At 42.8% G+C, this 20,523-nt stretch overlaps 1 protein-coding gene across 1 annotated transcript in view; it reads right to left on the bottom strand.

The window, feature by feature from the left end:
* Positions 1-20,523, bottom strand: part of LOC104494259 (synapsin-3-like) — a 45,111-nt gene that overhangs the window by 12,071 nt on the left and 12,517 nt on the right. The window contains exons 2-3 of the mRNA XM_010137069.1: positions 19,247-19,304; positions 8,703-8,794 (exon numbers count right to left, since the gene is read on the bottom strand). Of these exons, the coding sequence (XP_010135371.1) occupies positions 8,703-8,794; positions 19,247-19,304 (150 nt within the window). The remainder of the gene's footprint in view (positions 1-8,702; positions 8,795-19,246; positions 19,305-20,523) is intronic.

Here is a 20,523-nt window from a genome sequence, read left to right as displayed (position 1 = left end):
TGGGAGTAAACACCTACAGCCAAGGAGTACACCTGCTTTATACTTTAGCACCATGATGGATTTAGAGAGCTTTTTGCCCGTGCTGTTGGGCTTTCCTGATCTCTTTCATAAAGAGTGCCTGGTTTACAAGTCACCTCACCTTTCATGTCAACAGAGAAAGGTCTTCCCTGGACACTGAAGAGGCATATCCTCACTTCAGGTTCTCTCTACCCTCTGTTATTCAAGGAGGATTTATTCAGCTTTCTGACACTTCCCAGTGATCAACACATTTTGACTAAGTTTTCTTCCAAACCCTTTCCTAGCTTCTTGATATAACACAGAGAGGAAGAAAAGTGCATAATTAAGCAATACGATACACCAGGCTTTGCATTACTGGCAATTAATGGAGTCTTCAGGCAAGCTTCTGAGATAGATATACAAGTCCACACTGTAAGTGGCTGCCACTACCTGGGAAGTAAACAGTCCCTCCAACTATGTAGTGCCTCAGGTGTGTGAGAGCTAAAAGAGAATGGCACTTACAAATAGGAACAGGTTCTTTTTGTGCTTTACTTGGGTGTTAATAGTATTGTTATTACATTACTGAGAAGTAACATAAAACCTATGACATTTTCACCTATCACAACGTTAGATGTGATGTTATGTTGGATGTCATAGTAAAACAGGAAACTTGCTAAGAAAAAAAAATCTTATTTCAAAGAAAATCTCATGTCATGTTTTCCACAGAAAGAAGTAAAACCTGCCGAAGTTATGCAAAGGAAGAATGAATGTGATTGCTTAGATGAATAAGGTAACACAGAGCTGGTTTTAGAGAAACAAGACAGCAACATAGGATAAAGAATGACCTCCCTTTGTCAGGCTGGAGGAGAGGGTCTTTTGGGGCCCTGTAATAGAGAATGGCTGGCAGAAAACCACAGGGTGTGGGGGAGATCAGCACGGCAAAAGCAGCAGGAACCAGGAATCCTGGTTGCCATAGGACCGGTACCACTATAGGCTAACTAGGACACTCTGGAAGATGCTCTGATTTGCTTGTCAGCCACTCACCAATGGTTAATGAGCCATAAAATTGCATGCCACAGACTTTATGAACTGTACTGTTGCAGTCTCCTAAGAACACCATATATTTTACTTGTAAACTGATCAATCTGACAAGGAAAAGCATGTGGACCTGGACGATACCTTGAGGTTGTAACAACCACACCTGTCAACAGCAGCTTGCCCTCAAAATGCTTGTGACCCAAAGCCTTTACAGAAGGTAATCTAAATACTTTCCAACATCACAGAATAAAGTCATAGAGAAATTTAGGTCAGAGAGGATCTTTGGAAACCTCCTGGACCAAACCCCTGCTCATGGCAGGGCTGACTTTAAAGAGACATATTGATCAGGGTCTCGTCCAGCCAAAGTCTGAATATTCCCAAGGGTGAAGATCTCCTATCCTGCCCGGGCACTTGTTCCAGTATTTGACAACCTTTGCTGTGGACATTTAAAAGAAATTTTGTAACTAATTACTTTCGGTGCTGCAGCTTGTATCAGTGTGTTTTTTTCCTTTCACTGCACACCTACAACAAGAACTTGGCTTAATTTTCTCTACAACTTCCTCTTGGTTGCCTGGTGGCTGTAAGTGGATCCCCCCTCAGCCTCCCCTTCTAGACTGAACAAAGCCGTCTCTTAGTCTCTGCTTGGATGTCTTTTCTCCAATTCAATGAGCTTGGTGGCCTTTCACTCAACTCATTCCACCTTGCCAATGCCTTTTTTTTGTACTGGGGAGCTCACAGCTGGACACAGTGCTCCAGATGTGAACAGTGTCTCCTTAGCTGCACACTTGCTAATACCATAGGCTTCTTCCCCACAAGGGCATACAGGTCCCAGGTCCTTCTGTGCAGAGCTGTTTTTTCTCCAGCTTTCCCTGAGCAGTACTGCGGTTATTCCCTCCCTCATCGCAAGATTTTGTGATTGCCGTTATTGAACAGCATGAGGTTCCTGTTGACCCATTTCCCCAGCTGTTAAAGTCCCTCTGAATAGCAGCTCTGCCCTCTGGCATATGTATCACTCCCCACCCTCCAGCTTGTCAACCACTAGCTTGTTGAGGCTGCACTCTGTCCCCATATTAGATCATTAATGAAGATCCAACCTTGACTGGTGCAGGTGCAACAGATCTTGGCCCTTCACTTCTCTGTTTGCCACTCCCTGGAAAAAGGCTTAGTAAAAAAACATGTAAAAAGCAGATATATTAAGGCAGGACTGGAAAAGAAGAAAGCCGGTTGAGACTGAAACAATCTACAACAGTCTTTAATCATTCTTGCATTCAGTCCAGGATTAACTAATTAATGATTGCTCTAGGGCCTGGCAGCACATTTCTTACTGGAAAGAATTACTGTAAATGTGAAAAGGGCCAGGGAGCAGTTTAGTCTCTGAGATGCTCCCCACCCTGGTCTGCTCAGAGTGACTTTTGCTTTCTGGCAGCTGCCTGCGTGCCAAATGTTTTCTCAATAACTGTCAGCATCCTGCCTGCATGTCGGCTGGGTGCCAGCTGCTGGGGAGGTGAAGGGGGACATTATTCATTTGGGAGATCAGTAAACCCTGAAGGGAGAAGCAGGCCTCCATGCAGCTGTTTAGTAGCAGGAGCTTAGGTGGAAGCAACTGAGAATAAATACATAAATAATCACACCTCAGTTTCTCTTCCCTTTTTTAGCCTCTGCTCAAAAAACCAGGAGGACATGGACAGGAACATGAAGAGGGGGAAGATACTAGTGAAAGCTGATGGTAGAACATCCCCCATGTGGGAATAATTCCTTGGTTTATAAATGTTTACTGGACGTGCTAAATTGTTCCACGTGTAACTGCAGCTTGCCAGGGTCTAACCTATTTGACACCTTGTCCCAGTGCATTGTTGCTGTAGGGTATTTTGGTAAGGGAAGTAGTCATTTGGCACGTTGATGTTTTGCCTAAAGTGTATTTTCAAAAGCTTACACGCTGTAACACACACTTCTCCATTACATTTATAGATTGCCATGCCATCAGTACAAAAATATTGCCCAAATGTTGCTCAGTGTTAAATATATAGCACATAATGTACTATGACATGTGGCACATTCTGTGACTCTTGGGAGAACCATATTTTTCCATCTGCCTTCTAGAAACCTAAGCTCTCCAATCAGTTTCTCTCATTTTTTCTTCCATCCGCATCTTTGCAGAAATTTTCATAATTTGAGGTTGGAAGCAACAAAAAAATAGTAAAAGACATTCTAAAAAAGACTCCAGTTGGGTCAAGAGTTAAATTAAAGAAGACAGGGACTAGACAGAGCCTAGGGTTCACTTTTCACACAAGCTTCCTGGAAGACAAGAACCTGCAAAGTGATCTGCTGCCTACCAATATGTCCTACATCCATGTCCAGGGACAGCAACTACTCCCATGACCTCCCTGGATATTTTCCCTGTAGAAGAACCACAAGAAATCACCAACTCTTGTGAATGAATAGTCCTCAAGAGATGAGAAAATACTAATCTCCTAGAAATGTGCAGCTACTGTACAGTGAGAAAGCACAGCCTCGGTAGGTTAGAAAACCACATGCCTCTTTCAGGGAGCAGTCAATGGCCCTGTGGGGTGGATGAACCTATAGGGGTGGGAAAAGGTGCAATGGGCAGGGAACAGTGTCCTCACTGGAATTCAAAGAGTCTTGCATCCTGTAGCGGTCAGATCTTTTTGAGCCAGAGTACATCTCCTGGGGTCTGCAAGCTCTGAATAGCAGGAAAACAACCGCTGCTGGGCTGGCCAGTTTCTTCCCCACTCCTCCCAAGTAAAAGGATTTTCTTCCCCACGCTGTGATTGTACTGCAGCTTGCAGTGCAAAAGTATGCTTTGGGAAAAAAGCACTTTAATGTCCTGGGCTGTTTGGGAAGGTGATTCAACAGGCTGCTCTGCTGTTACCAGAGCGCAGAGCATAATAGAAGCACTGAATCAGCTGGAACTAACAGGAAAGTCAGTGTTAATTAAAGGAATGAATGGGCTTGTATGGAGGAACCAGAGTATTCTCTGTCCCCACCACAGCTGTGAGTGACAAGGGCATATCATTCAGGGAGAGGAGGATGAGACATGCACCTTCTTATACAAACTGGCCAAATTCAGGCAAGGCCTATAGGAGTTAACACCTCTCCATGACAGACATCTTTCCACACAACAAGGCTTTGTCCATCGTGCTCAGCTACTCTTTCTTTGCTGTCAGTTTTGTCACCGCTCCCCACTTGCCATGGCCATTGCTCCACACAGGGTCCTCCCCATTTTAGACCCTTGGTATCTCCTGGTCCACGAGCTGTCATCTGTACTCTGATATTACAGTGAGTCTGCATACCATACTGTAAGTGGTATGGCCACCACTGTGGTAGGTCTCATGCAGACACACAAGAATGTGCATTATCCCCTGGATGATCAGCCCCAATGGCAAAAGATCCAGCTCCATAGGGAGACAGGAGATGAGAGCAGTCTGGTGCATGATTAATTTATAGCCTTAAAAGTCTGAAATGCTCCTAAAGACATTAGTATTCCCCATGTAAGAAAGCTGTCCAGATTTTCAACATATCCTTGCCTTATTCCCACATCTACTGGAAATAATAGCTGCAGGCTTGTAAAGCCCAAAAGGCAAACACAGGACTGCATTTAATCTAATGCAGAGGCTGAGATCACAGTTTGGGAGTCTAAGTGTTGTCAGAAGCAGAGACAGCCCAAATTCTCATTTATGCTAAGGCACTTTTATAATATCCTGAAAGCACAAATGCACCTCAGAGCGGATGCAGTGCCAGCACTGACAGCCTCTTTGCACTGTGGAAACATCAGTATGAAAGGCCCTTCAGAGAAATGAAAAGTGAAAATGAAAATCCCATTCCTTACATCTAGCCCCAGTAGAGGTGACACAGCCCAAGAGCTTTCTAAGATAAATTAGACTCCAGACAGTTCTCTGTCTGTGTGTGTGTGCATGTAGACCTGTGCGGAAGGAAGTTGTCCATGCACTGGAACAAGGATGAAAAATCCACCTAAGTGTTTTAAAAGCAGGCATCAGTCCACGCTTGTTTTTTCACACTGCTTAGATGTCCAGCCATTGCACCCAGAAATTATTCCATTCCTCTGTTCAAGGGGTTGCTATGTTAGTGAGGGATCCTTTGGAATGGATGAGTGCCACCTCCTGCTTCCCATATTTAACTTTTCACTGGAGAAGCTCTGGTGTCAACGTTACCCAAAAAAGTGCTGAGCTAACAAGCACCCAACATGTGTATATTCGCCCCTGCCAGCCCTGGCTGAGCTGAACACTGCTTCCAACGCTCAGCTCATCCCCCCCCTCATCACCTCAGCCAGGACGTGTGTTACAGGGCACTGAAATAGGAAAATGATTGCTAGAGATTGCATGAAATATTCCATGGTCAGCTCTTTCTTCTGACTCTGAAAAAAATGTTCTGGATAGGCTGATGGAGCTGTTTCATAATGTTGTGAAATCGGCACAGAAAAAACACATTCAGTTTTTTTAGATTTGTTAAATGACAGCCTCTCTCTCCAGTAGCACATCTCACTGAGACTATTAAATCACTCAAGCCATCCTACAGATGTGCAGAACTTAGCAGCTAAAGAAGAGGAGATGGAGACCCAGAATTTTGTTACTGTAAAATTAAATGCTGGGAATGCTTTAAAAGTCAGACAAACAAAGCAATGCCTGGCTTCAGTCATATTGTTTGCTATCTTCCTCGTAGCTACTTGATTCAAGTTACACAGGCTAGTAGTCATGGAGGTCTGTGTACATCCAGTTCCTTGCTCTCTTTTATTGACAATGATGCTTCTAAAGCATTTTTTCTTTTTCTTTTTTTCATTTGCCTGAGGCAAGTGGTAAATGTAGGGCTTCAAGGAGTGTTATACCTTCTTCCTAGGGGATTTATCTTCCAGGTAAAAGAACTACAATTCTTTCCTGGTGCAGTTCTTGGTACAGGGTCTAAAGTGTCAGGATCAAGGGATCAGCAAAGAAAGAGCTTTGATTTAAATGTGCAATAGGATGTCTCCAATTTAAAGAAACAACTAGGAGAGCTGCTGCAAAATGACATAATTTAATATGCTAATAGATTGTTCAACAGTTTATCAGTTAATACATTTTCAAAATGGAGAGAATAGCCCAGTGGTTGCCGCTTTTTTTTTCCAATTCTTCTTCGTCTTTCTGTTGTTTTTGTTTTTATAAATGCTTATTATATCATTAATTTAAAATCTACTGGTCTGTAGTATATTCACTGTCTTTCAACTAAAGTGCCATGATCTGTTGCCTTCACTTCAAAGAGGAGTGTGAAGAAGGCAGGGGTTCTGCAGAGGGGAGAATCCTAAATGTGCCTGTTAGCAACATGCTGTTGTGTTTCCTTCCTATAATTTGCTGCTGGGATTCCTGAGGACTTTGGATATTGGAAATCAGGACGACTCTTACATCTCACCACCTAGAAACATTCTGACTTGTGACTGAATATTTTGCTTCACAATTAACAGAGGCCTAATAAGTGATGGGAAAAAGATCGAATCATGAGCAGGCTTGGTGCACACAAGAGTCAAAATTGTCTTGTGTGGCATTGCCCTGTGGCAGGGCACCCTGAGGGGTGTCTGTGGCCAGGCAGGACATGGCTGCGGGTGGGATGGAGGGTCTTGCAGGGAATGGGAAGCAAGCTGCACCCATGTGGATGGACTGAGGAACCTCTACGCAGCTCAGTAGCAGTATGCTCTGTAATTCACTTCTGAAGTGAAGAAGAGTTTTTATTTCTGTAACTTTTAAAGTATTGGTAGGAGTGGCTGTGGACGTTGGCTGGCCTGAGCTCTTAACTCACTGAGCTGGGCAGGGTGGGGACACATCAGCACAGGCGGTAAACAAAAAGCTAGTGATTGCAAGGACTGCAGTAAACCATGGACGACACATGCCATATAAGTTGGTTATCCAGACAAGTATGTACTTGCCAAATCCACTTCCCAACACACAAATGCATGCATGGACGAAAAAAAAGAAAACTGAACTAATGCCATTTATTAAAACATGCATTTTCATATATAAATATCCATGCAAAAAGGCTAGCTGTGATATCCATGTATTTACTGTGAGCAGTAACGTGACACCGCGCCTCAGACACTCTTGTGAAATAATTTTTTTCTTCTTTTCAGTTTAATAGCACAAGATCTTTCTGCCAGATGTATAAATGGCTTTGGGAGGAAGGGGGAGGAAGGAAAATGAAGATGTGATCAACCTAGGAAATGGTTCCTGGGAAATCTTCCAGCAACGTGAGCAAGCAAACACAAAAGCACATTAGCATGGCACACTGTCTGATGGATGATCCAGTGACTGGTTCATTTTGTTTCACTGAGAAACAGACATTTGTGGGATGAGAGAAAGCAAATGGATGTAACAGAGTCACCTTAAAAATTTTTAGCAGAGGCTCATGAAGTTGTACTGAAGAATGAATGTAGACTTGAAGACATACTAAGAGCTGCCAGGACCTGAAATGAATTGATGGACCACAGTCATAGCTAACTGACAATGACAAGTGTTGCTTTGCACTGTTTGGACTGGAAATGACGTCTTGAGAAATTAAGCTGAGGTCAGCATGCTCAGAATCACTGTTTTTCAGCTGTTCTAATAATCCCTTTAAAAAATATCCCTGCATGCTATATTATGTGTCTCTATTTCTGAACTAGAAGCAAACAGATAAAAACATGGAATAAAAGTATGAACAATATTAAACTTGGAGACACTCTATACACGAAAAAGTGCAAAAGCCTTGTACAAAAAGAAGTAGGGAGGCTATGACATTTCAACACGAACAAAGAAAAGCTATTATGTTAAAGATGAAATGTAGAATTAGAAGTTGTAATGACAGAAACTCATAAAGATGTAGGCTTGGGAATAAAAGGGTGAAAGGTAATATCAGGGCTATGTAAACAGAGGCGTTTTACCATCATACACAGATGTGGCAACTTACCCTGCCCTTTATATAGCACCAGTAAGAATGGATCTAACATTAACTCCAAATTGCAGGCTCCCCGGTGTCAGAAAGAAGGGAAAAGTGAATCTGGTGAGTGATTGGGGAAGTACTGTTCAGGAAAAGTCTGCTTGCAATGACTGCACTTAGGAATTAATACGGGCAGGGACAGAAATCACTATCCAAAGGAGATATGAGATGCACTACAGGGCAAGGATGGAGCATTGGGACTCTCTGGCAAAAAAGGTGATATTTCAAGAGTGAATCAGGCTGCAAGGACCAGGGTCATGGAAAGGCTTTGTCACTATTTCAAGGGCAGTCCACTGGGATCAGGGCCTAAGACGGGTAGGCTAATGAATGCAAACCTCTGTTTACAATGAAGGTTAGCTGACACAGAAGGAGAGAAAAATCAAGGGAAAGGAAGATCGGTTGTCCCTTTTATTGGGAGGCCTGAGGCTAAAAGAACCTGAAAGGGAGGCATTTGTGGTTGCTTGAAGGATCTAGACTGGTAACCACATGAAGGGTCTAGACAGTATGGTGTAATGTGCAACTGAGAGTTGATAGAAAATCAGTCAGGTCAGGCTTTCCACTGATTCCAGGAAACCTTGAAGTCATCAGAACTGCTTCCCTAGTTCAGATACCAGTTGGACCCTGAGGTCATCCTGCTTGCCTCAACATTGCTCCAGAAACCCGGATTTTCAAGACAAGCTGGTGCTTCTTACCTTACCACCTTGGTGCCATTCCTCATGACCTGCATGTCCACCATGCAGCCACCTGTGACGTAAGCAGCCAGGTTCAGCTCGGAGAACTCAGCCTGGAGTGGAGCAAAAGGACAGAGTGTTACTCAAGGCAGCAGAGACACAAACACAGACACAGACACAGACGCAGAATTGTCTTCGGCTGGAATGTGCCTTTCCTTTTTTTTTTCTTTCTTTCTTTCTTTCTTTTTTTTTTTCCCCCATGAGGCAATGGGAGATCCAGTTACAGCTGATTTGCCCTGCAGAGACTGCAGAAGTGTTTATGGCTCCCACACTTGGAATGTACAAGTACACAGGATTAGGCTTATTGCAGTAATAAGTACTGAAGGAATTAAGAATGAGCAAGCTGAAAAATGCATACAGGAAAGAATAATAATAATAAAAAGAGGTAAGGTCATTTGAATTCAAATTCCAAGTTTCCACTTGGAAATAACCATTTAGAATTATGTCTGAGTTGGCTGTCGTGCCACCGGCCACCTATAAACCTAATACAAAAGATTTAAACCTAAATGGCTACATAGCTGAAAAGCCTCATTATGCTGCAGAAAGGTGATAAGCAGAGAAACCCACCTGATGTGGTTTACTTATTAAGATTTTGACTGCTAAAGGATTAGCAAAGCTGGGTAGGCTATTAACAGGACTACTCAATTATTAAAACACTTTGTATTTTAAAAGAGGTGCGATTTACAAGGCTGGAAAGGTTGGCAAGGAATATTTAAGCTATGGATAGCAACATGCAGTGTGCATGGAGGCAATAACAACTGCAGTGGATGTCAGTGAAGGTTAAGACACAAATCAGAGTGATTAACTGGGCGAGATAGTCACTTGGTGTGATAGTCCTCCCATGTGGCCACTGGCTCTGCTGCCCCTAAGACAGGAGTGCAGTGAGACTCGATGGTCTCAGGCCGCTCTCAGTAGGTGGAGGATGGCAGGATTAGCTGATGAGTGCTTGTCTTGGGCTCCAAATCCTAACTCTGTTCTTTATGAGCAAATAAGTAGCCCTTAAGCTGGAATAGCCTATTATTGTGCCATGCAAGTCCTCCCTTTCCAGCATGATGCAATCATACCTGTACTGATTCAGAATCCTATATTAAATTAATGCCTGTGTAGATAAATCTAAATAAAAATAAATATAAATACAAATAATATAAATATAATCAGGTTTTATTTTTTGAGACAGAAAACTTAGGCTTCTCCCTTCAAACAGTTTTTTTTCCCCTTCCTGTTAAGGTGTTTCTTTCAGACTTAATATGACTGAGACTGGGCAGCGGAAAAATCGTCTTCTCACCAGTGGCTACCTGATGTCAGAGCACTCAGATAGTGTTACTAATATTTGTAATTTTATTGAGAACCTTGTACTATTTAATGTTCTTCTGATACTTCTACTAGTTGGAAACAAAAGATAGTGCCAGGAATAACTTTGATACAGAAAAAAACCCAAACAAAATGAAAAAAAAGCATGTTTTGTCCTCATGAACACATGGAAAAAACTTGCCAATGGAGAACTAGTACACCTGTAAAGGCTCAGAGGCCAGATGACAAATGAAAAAATCACTTCCAAGTTTCTTTTTTTTTAAAATCCACATAATTTTAAAGCCATGACTGTGGTCTTGTGACCCGATGATGTAATGAGATTTCATGTCTGCGGCCCTGTGTAAACGTTATAAAGCAACACCCTTACATGATCTTACATCATTGTAACTCTCAATTACAATGAAAGGAGGGGGGAAAGTCCTGTTGCCAAATCCTACTTCACACATGCATGCGCACACGCACACACACACAGCGGGAAGAGCAGGGGTTCAGGTGACTGGCTAGGCTTTTCTTATGAGCTTGCACAGTGTTGCCTTGGCCACAGTCATGGCTCTTCAGTGATCATACTGAATCAGAGATAAGAAAATAGGTGCTTCTAAAAGGCACCCACATTTTATAAATTTAAAAAAATCTCAATAGATACAGGGAAAGGGGAGTAAACCTTGAACAAATCCTGCAAGAGCAGATGCTCTGGACACCATCAGTGAAGTCCCCAGAGGGTCAAAGCAAGCTTGCTAGTTTACATATGGGTTTGTGAGGCTCTACAGAATGGGGAGATGAAAGGATGATTTCCCCTCCTCTGTGCCTATGTATGCCTTGTAAATGTCCCTCTCCGAAAGCAGAGTTACTGAGCTGGACCTTCAGCTTCTGCAGCTGAGGGATGCATCGTCTAATGTGAACATCAGAGCAAGCAATGAAAATTTTAGGCCCGTGCTTTTATGGTTGTTTTTATGCTTTTCTTACATAATATTTTTTATAATTGTTTTGTACTACTAAGAGCTTAAGATTTTGCTTTGCTGGTGGTGAAAAAGGGCAATCTTCATTTGATGGCTGGCGTTTACCATCTAACTAAGTCAGTCTGACAAGCATTTCTCCGAGGCAGTCAGACCAAACAAAGCTGTGCTCAGACACCTGATGTCCAAACCGGCCTGGGAATCCCCCGAGCTGGTAAGTATTTCATACCAAACTGCCAGGACCAATTTCAGGCATGTTAATGTCAAGGGCCAGAAGAAAGGAAGAAATCCCCTTTGGCAACCATTGTCTAGGGCACCCTAGCAAAGAGGGAGGAGTGAAGGTCTGGGGAACTTAGCTACCTCGCCCTCAAAACATTCAGATATACAATCAGAGCTGAAGGACAATCCTAATCTTTTCCTGGCTTTCTCTTCTGATTCAATGGACTAAGTTAAGGACTGTTGCTGCTTTCATGTAGCTGCTTTGTCCCATCCCACAGGCTGCTGCTAGCTGGCGTTTGGAAGAAGGCTGAAAACTTCAGTCAGCAGAAATTATTTCCTGTTGATTTTCCAGTGCTCCCTGTATTTTTAACTTCGTGGGTTTTGTAGCCTGATGACTTCCCTTGGCTGGGATTTCAAGTCTGAGATCATCTCCAGCTTGAGTTTACCTTGCAGACAAAGAAGTCTTTGAAAGCAGCCCTTGCAGATAGAGTGACAGGTAACTACGCATAAACCAGGAGAGCCCAGCTCTCCATGGACTTGTAGAGTCATTTGCCGGACTTGTAGAATAGAAGGCAGCATTACATTAGCCTGATGGTGTTTTATACTTGCTTTGCAATGGTGCCAGTGGCTGCAAAAACACTCATGGCAAGAGTGAACCATGTGTGACAAATGTGACACAATCTGTCTTGAAGAACAACGTACTAGCAACTATAGGAGTAGAAATACCTTGTACTTCTGTGAGGCCAGATCAGGGAGGGTGCCCAAAGACATTTTGAGGATAGGTCTGTTAAAAATGCTTGTGTCAGGCATTCAGATTCAGAAATCTCTCCAGATCATTTGGACTAAACCTTAAACTACTTTCAGTTTATTCCATCAGTGTTCTCTAGGTTTTGGAGATCTTCTTTGTGAGCTATTTTGGACTTTCTGTTTCTGTTTGCTTATAAAAAAACAAAGAGGATTTTGTCATTTTAAATCACCTGATAGTAGAAATGCCGGGCTTGGTAGCCGTAACTACTAATGATTCAAAGGAAGCACAAGTTCAAGGTGGATTTTAAGCATCTTTCATAGCAGAACGGAAAGTGGTGTTGGAAGGACTTCAAGACATCACATTGTCTCTCTTTCGTAAGGCCAGATCAGCTCTACCTCTGCCATTGTGTGCAGGTACTACATAACCTTCTTGTATCTTCCACAGATGAGGAATGTCCTCAGGCAATCTGTGCCTTAACGATCTTGGAAAGTTTTCCCAATGTCCAACTTAAATCTCTCCCCTTACTTTTTAAGACTTATTTTTTTGTCCATTAGTTTATCCTGTAGAACCTGAAGACTTATTACTTGAAGTCACCATTCCTTCTTCTTTTTTCCCCCCTCCTAGACAAAACCAACTGCATTCTCGTAAGATTTTCTTGTAGGTGATGTTTTTCAGCACAGTGATCAGTAATATTGCTGTCACTGTGATCGTCTCGGACAGGTATGCAATTTCTTTGAGTTGTAATGGCCCACGTAAGCACAAGAAAACCCTCTTTTTATTGCAATGATGGTCAAACTCTGGAACAGGTTGCCCAGAGAGTCTGTGGAGTCTCCACCCCTGGAGACACTAAAACTTTATTTGCATTGTTCTTGGGCAGCCTGTTCCAAGTGACCCTGCTCAGAGCACGGTATTGGATTGTGAAATATCCAGATGTGCCTTCCAGATTCAACAATCCTATAATAAATTTGTTGTCTGGCAGAGGTCCTTATTAAACTTCTCCCTGCACGATAAAGGGGAAACCCAAGGGAAGGATCCCACTTTGCTCCTTGAGCAGGTGCTGAGTCAGTTCATCTTCATTGTGGCACAGGAATACAGGAAAAGCGATGCAAGACAGGTTTTTGGATTTGCGTTTTGGTGTCATGGTGGGTGAATTTTTTTTAAAGCAAGCAGGCTTAGTGTGTCCATGTAGTGATAAGTACATTTAGGTTTTTTCCAGTTACTGAACTTCCTAAGCCCTCATCTATACATAACGTGACTAAAAGCTGCTCAGGTCGGTTATTGCTTAAGAGGGAGAGAAAGTGATATTAACCTTCTGTGTGAACATTTGCATCCATACCCCTATTTGCATGTATACTACACATACACAAAAAATACAGAGAGCATTTTAGCCCTGCCAGGGACCCTTTGCACTTTCCTCAGTGCAATACGCCATCCACATGCTGTAACACACACGCTGGCTTTTGGGGGGTTTATTCCACCACATAAATCACCGCACTGAGCCACCAATACAGTACACAGCTTTCTATAAGACAATGCAGAGTACCCACATCAAAACCTAAGCACGAGTTTGGTAGTGTACTCTGACCAGCCCCTCTCACCCACACGGGCATGGAGGAAGGTGGATTGACTCATGACACTGGAGCCACAGGTGGCTTGCTGGGCATTGAGGCTCTCATGTGGCCAGAGCTCCCCAGTCTCCATGTTTCCTGTGGCTCTCCCCTACCCACTGATGGTGCTCTGACCAAGGCTCTGCACTCTTCCAGTCTTGCTCCTGAAACTCCTCACTGATCATCGCTGCACATCAGTTTTTCTCTCCCTGCCCTGTGACATAAAATGCAGTCAGAACAACAGGATAGTCCGTGTCATGGCTTAGGCACTTGGGATGAGAAATTACTACTGTCTAATCAAATTCCATACATTCCTCAGTGGGCTTTAGTTTTTGGTGGATCTTCCAACATGTACAAGGAAAGAGACTTTGGTAAACAGCAGACTGCATTCACGTTACAGCACATTTCACCTTTCACATTACAACCACTACAAGCATTTAAGGGGGAAAGTCAGCAATCCCTAAATCCTGCACAGGTGGAAGGGTGAACAGATCATACGGATGTGAACGGGGTGTGGGGGTTGGGGCTGTGCGTGCTTGGTGTGCACAGGCATGCAGAATTAGAGATTACACACCTTGATTCTCCATGTCTCTTTCCTGAGACTTTTTCCCTTGGGAAGGCACCCCACTCCTCACCTGACCCTACTACTGGAATTGCTCTCTGGGAGAAAAGGACGGAGAGGGTCCAGCTGGGAGGGGGATACTGCTGTGCAGCTCCAAGGGGAACTTCCACAACTGTTGTTCACAAGTCCTGAAGTTAGGGTGCGTGCTCCTAGGCTACAGACAGCCCTGATGCTGAAGGTCCACATGTCTTGACCTGGTGAGTGCCATCTGGTACAGCAGCTTTGATGGCATTTGGAATTGTCTCTTAAATTTTCTTCTCAGAAGTTGTGTGACAGTCTGAGAATTGGAGCTCTAGCAAAAGCACATTTCTAAATCTTTTGATCCCAGGAAGTAGCTGAAAAACATGAACTCTGTAAGCCTCCAAAAGCCAATGGAAATAATAATAAAAAGAAAATACTATTTATTTAAGAAATTGATGACTTTTGAGTCATTTTTGCTGTTTCTCCAAGTCTCTTTATTCATGGTTTCCGAATGCTTGTATGTGGCAAAGCTATGAGAATTGTTGTTGCTGTCCTTGAACTGCTTTCTGGCTTTCATTTGGAAAAAAACCTCACTAAACATATAATGAATAAGAATTATACAGTTATTTGATGAGAGGCTAATTTTCCTCTCATCACACGTGGGTCTATCAGACAGTACCTTTTGAAATGACCACTTCATGCCACACATGAAAATACCTCTTTAGGACAGGAAGTACAATGGAGCTGGAATTCATGATTTATATTACAATTATCTTCTGTGAGTGCCAAGTACAACTTTTCTCCTCTCAATGCTGCCAATAGAGTCATAATCTATACCACAAGAGTTTTCCAGAAGCATGTACATTGGAGTTCACGGAATAATCATTCTCTGAAAATAAACCAGGCAGCGGGAACAAGTGAATGACCTGTGCAAGAAGAATGCATGTCAGATGGACAGACAGACTCACTTCGTCACAGCAGGAAATGGTGGGAAGGAGACGGGTGGACAAACAACAGGAATAAAAATTTGGATGAACCTTTTGGCCTCATCAATCCTCCTTTGTCCCTTTCACCCCCCTCCACCATCAGTTAGCCAATGACAGGAAAGATGTCTCTGAATATATTGAAATGCCTTTAGAAAATACGTGAAGAAAAGGTACACCAAAGGTGCCAGGCTCCCTCTAAGGAGTGCTGCTTGATCTTGCCTGTTGGATCTGTGCACTCCTCACTCTGTCCTGGGCTCTCATTGGTCAATGCAGGGCACAGGACTGGAAAAGCCCACGAGGGCCATAGGGTCTATCTCCTTGCTACTGCAGGCATCACGTCACAAAACCCTTACTTAAACCACCATATTTATTAAAAGCAGCCACGTAACCTCTAACCTCTGTTTTGGCAGGATAAACAAACTCAGCTCTTTCAGCCTCCTCTCATAAGTCAGGTGTCCAAGGCCCAAGGCCATCCCATGGACCCTGCTCTGCACATCTCCTGCTTTGTAAGCGTCGCTCTCCCAGACAGGTGGCAAGTGTCCCACTCATCTGGCCACTGCCCACAGTGTCATGCTCTGTCCGTGGGGTCTGTGGTTGTCTGGGTCTCAGCCCCAGCTCTCCTGACCTCTTCTGCTTATACTTGGGTGTGCTGGGGATGCATGATCATGTTGCATCCCCTTTGTGCATGGGGCGTGCCTAAAGCCCAAGGAGACCTCCAGCAAGGGTATGTTATGATGCATATGGGAAACCCCAGAGTCATATGAAAACCTTGGAGCATTCAAGGTTTAGTTTTCTCTGGGACATGGCAGAAAGAGTGGGAAAGGAGGTGCTGAATTACTGCCAGTTGCTTCTAGTGGTGGAAAACTTCTGACAGAGCATAAGGCTTAAGGTATAATTCCTCCTCTTTCTGAATATACTGTGTTTCCTAACGCCTCGTGTCCTCTGGCCAGTGAAGGACTGAGAAGATAAAAGCAAAATTAATTTTGTGAGAGACTAAAAGCAATGCAGTCAACTGCTGCAGTAGTCTAAGATTCTTCTTTAAGCTCAACTTAGCCTTAGAGTCATTTGATTAGACCTATATTTTTTATTTCTAAAATAATTTCTCTAGTGCTTGTATTTCTAGAGTAAAGAACTGGAGATGTATACACTGCAGTTCTCAAAGCTAGAAATCCCAAGGCAAGTAAAAGCAACAGCATGGATCAAAATCCATGAACCCTAATTTTAGAATAAAATAGTGATAGTATTTTTAGACTCAGCTGCTCCTTATAGCTTAGGGCTTCACTCGCACTGATTAAAAGTTAAACCATCAGGGTTTTAATGGGAATAGGTCAAAAAGATTTTCATTTTCTGATCATTGTTTCATTCAGTATTATGAATGACTGTCATTGCTACAGAAGGAAAGCGGAAAAATATCAAAAAAAAAAAAAAAAAAAAAAAAAAAAAAAAAAAAAAAAAAAAGAAAGAAAAAAATAAGCCCTGATTCAGGAGAGCACTTGCACTTGCTTCCCACCACCCCATGCCTCACTCAGCCCTGTGCCTCTCTCCCTGCAGCCAGCAGGGAGAAGGCAATTACATTGTATGCTTGGTTTTCAGTAAAGAGTGGGCACCAATAAATCCTGCAGCTTCTAAAGAACAATAATAAATACAGTCTGGGTGTCACACTGAAGATTAGAAGAGAAGAAAGAAAGAAAGGTGGAAAAAAAGTCAGTCCTCACATTCTTTTTAAGGAATGACAGGAGACAGCAGAGGCTGGAGAGGGTGTACCCACAGCAGTATCCCTATCAACTCTCACTCCTATTCACTGGCTCCGGGTGATGTCCACAGGGTCTCTTGTCTTTTTCTAGAGGTAATGAATCTAGCTGAAGGACAAGGGCCTGGGGATGTATCAAGGTCAGGCAACTAATTTCTGTCCCAAAGAATCAGGAAACCTTCTTTGAGAGTTCACAAAACCTGCTTTTATATAAGCTGAGAAGCAACACCCTGAGCAGCAAGATGGCATTCAACAGTCTCTTTGCTGAGGATTATCTAGTACCTAATATGAACTGAATTCACCTCTGGTAGAAATTCAGATTCTTGAAACTTCTGTCTGTTTCTCCAATTCAGTTAAAATCAGCCAATGCCTTCCACAGGGTGGGGTGTGGGGGACAGACAGAGTGAGACAGCATGATCACATACATCTTGCATTCCTCGGATGACAGCCAAGGGGGAGAGGCAGCTCAGAGAGCTGTTAGGGGTGTATAACCAGATTAGATAACTGACTTCCCGCTGCTGAGAGAGGGAGAGACAGTGCTGCTTTCAGCACTCCTCTTCCATTACAAATAAGTGATGTCATGACTTAAAAAAATCACCTACTACCCCATTCTGCTCCCCCCCAAGATTGCTGAAATGACTTGCTAAGAAAGAAGTAAAATGTAATAGAGATGGAGGTGAAAGAGGAAGAGAAAAAGCACCAAGGCTAACTCTCCAGTTAAATCAACTACATCCTGCAAGAGCATCCTGCAAGAATGGCACAAAAAGATAGCCTGGTCAGAAAAAACAGAGCAGTTGCTTTTTCCCAATGTGGTTTTTCAGAATTATTTAACATCTGGATATTTCCTTTCACTGCTTTCTGCTGTTCAAACTTTTTTGTAATTTAGCTTTTCAGATCAAAACTGTTTTTTCTTGTAAAATATAAAAAATTTCCAAAGGCAAACTGTATTTCTGGCAGAGTCAATAATGTGTGATTATCTGAAGTAGGGTCAAATGGAAAACTGAAACACTAAATGAACTTACTGAGCAGTGATGTAGAGTTTATTCAGAACTGAACAGCCAGGTCAGGGCTTGTGCACCGCGGCACAGTCTGTGAACCACTCATGGCACAGTTACAATAATGAAGACTGGGAACTCAAAAAGAAAGGTGCGGACCAGTTCAGTAAACACAACTATTCCCTGCTTTTTAATTTTTTTGCATATGGAGACAGGGGAAGGAAGAACATATGTTTTTCAGGTCAAGGAGGTTTGTGTTCAGCCTCAGAGGACCTATTCTCCAGCAGTTTAGGCTCCTGAACTGTGCTTGAGGGAAAGGATGAAGTGAGGAAGGCCACAGATAATCAGGGTAGGAGCAATGAATGAAAATCAAATATCAAGAAATACTGAGCAAGAATGGATGGCAAAAAAAGAAGGGGACAGAAAGCCAGAGTTCGAAGAAAGATGTGCCCCTCTCTTGGCCTCGACAGTACGTAAAGGGGCCGGAGGTCAAATTCAAGGACTACCTGTGACAATGCAGCTTCTGTGTTTCCCTTGACTGGCAGTGACCCAGCAGGAGGAAAGGGATCATCCCTTCTGCTTTCGAGGTCTGGGGGAGTCAAGAGTGGTTCCAAGTTCACTTCATGGAGGCTCAGCTGCTTAATCTGATGGACAGGGAGGGAGTGAGGGGAAGCAGCTGGGGCCCTTTTTTGTTGTTCCTCAACTCTCCTACCCACTGCATACTCCATTCCCTTGGGCAATGCTGAAGTCACTATGATGAGTATTTAAAGAAGGCTCCAAGGAACCTGACAATGGTCCTCACCAGCAGAGTCACACCAGCCTTATCTTTTCTCTAAGCAATTTGGTACCTTGTCTCAAACATGGCTGTTTCAGCCTAACGTGAAGGTTTCAAGAGACAGACTGGGAAAGCCTCCTTGAAAGGATCCTTGGGGGAATATGGTAAGCTACCTAGTGACAGTCATTATTGAGTTTAAACCATCAGGGATCAAGACCTGTATAGGTCACATATGGAACATCACCAACGTGCACTGTAACATACTGGCTTTGTACCTTTTCAGACATGTATATGGAACAGTGAGGTAGTCTTCCAAAAGAACAAATTATAATCCCATCACCAGAACAGAAAATTTCAGCTTAAGGTGAAACAGTGACCGATTCTGCAAAAGTAGGCAGGATGAAGGGGTGGCCCATAAGATATTTTCATTTATAGCTTCTACAATTCTATAGAATGAACATGTCTTAAAACTCATTAGCTTCTTTCTTCAAGAGAAGAAATATCCACAGATTATCTGTCATTAAGATCTCAGACCTATCCACACACATTTCTTAGAGCTAAATTAAGTTGTCACTGACCTGTTCCACTCGGATATCAAATTCTCCATTCACCTTTTTCCCCTGGAAATATTTGGCCCTGCAGAAGAAACAACAGAGACAAATACAGTTAAAAAAGATTTTTGGCTTTCATTACATACTGGTTTGCTTCTGCATTTCCCTTTTTGCTGAAGAATTTCTATCCGGGTCACAGCATGCTTTCCTAATTCCTATCCTCTTTCAGCTTTCTGTTCTCCAGGAGAAACCTGCCAAGCCAGATAAAAACCACATTGGAAAGTTCCTTCAAGGCTTGTGACTTTTTAAGTTTATTTTCAAACTGAAAACCAAATGCTCTCCTAATCTTTTCCAGAGCAACAACTCTAATCAATGATTCCTTGCTGTATCTCATTTAATACTCAGTCTTCATTCTATAAAAGGAGAGCAACATATGGTACGGCATAGGCAACTACTTCTGATGTTGAACAAGGATCTTCATCATCACAGCTGAAGTACTTGTGAAGCCTGTTCTCTTATTCTCTCATTGCAGAGCTGCTTTTCTGTAAGTTGTCTTTCTGCTACTGATTTAGAGAAACAGCATCAGCATTTGCAGTGGCACTAATGAGGGATCTCTCCTCCTGAACTGAGAAACTGCATTTGCTTTGGAGTTGAACAGTGTCATGAGAAAGACATATACCTTCCACCACCTCTGTTTCAGGCTGCCTACGCTATGCAGACAGCAAAGCACTTCCAGAAGGATCAGTTGTTCATGAGAGGGGAAGGCTGACACTAGCGTTGGAGAAGAAAATACAGGAAAAGGGAAGGCATGTTTAGGGTTTTTATTCATATTTTTGTATAATGCCTCTTATATTGATTAGTCAGCAGGGAAGTTGTCAATACAATTTTCCCTGTGAATATTTCTCTCCAGTTCTTCCCCCCACCAAACAAACTTGACAGGAGGAAATATGTATTTATTTTCTCAGACCTCCCCCCTAAAACTTCAGGAAGACCACGTAGGTTCCAAAAATCTCTTCTATTTGGAAAGCACTGAAAATGCAGTTAAACCCTGCTAGAGCTGTTTCCAGAGACAAAGTAACTCTCCGTGTTCTGTTTCCAACTGGCAAAGAGAGGACAGAATAAAGAAGTAAAGGAAAATGAGGGGAAGACGGCTTTGCTCCCTATTTTATAGTATTAACAAAAAAAGAAGCTGGCTTACATTTTTACTATGTGTCTATTCGTTCCAATAAAAGAAGGAGAGACAGTAGGAAAGCCATTTTCCCCGTGCCTGAAACACAACAGTTTTCATCTGAATGCTCCCCCCC

The sequence above is a fragment of the Buceros rhinoceros genome, unplaced genomic scaffold, assembly GCF_000710305.1.
Source record: "Buceros rhinoceros silvestris isolate BGI_N320 unplaced genomic scaffold, ASM71030v1 scaffold1775, whole genome shotgun sequence".
Taxonomy (NCBI): Eukaryota; Metazoa; Chordata; class Aves; order Bucerotiformes; family Bucerotidae; genus Buceros; species Buceros rhinoceros.
This window is presented reverse-complemented; position numbering and strand designations above follow the sequence as displayed.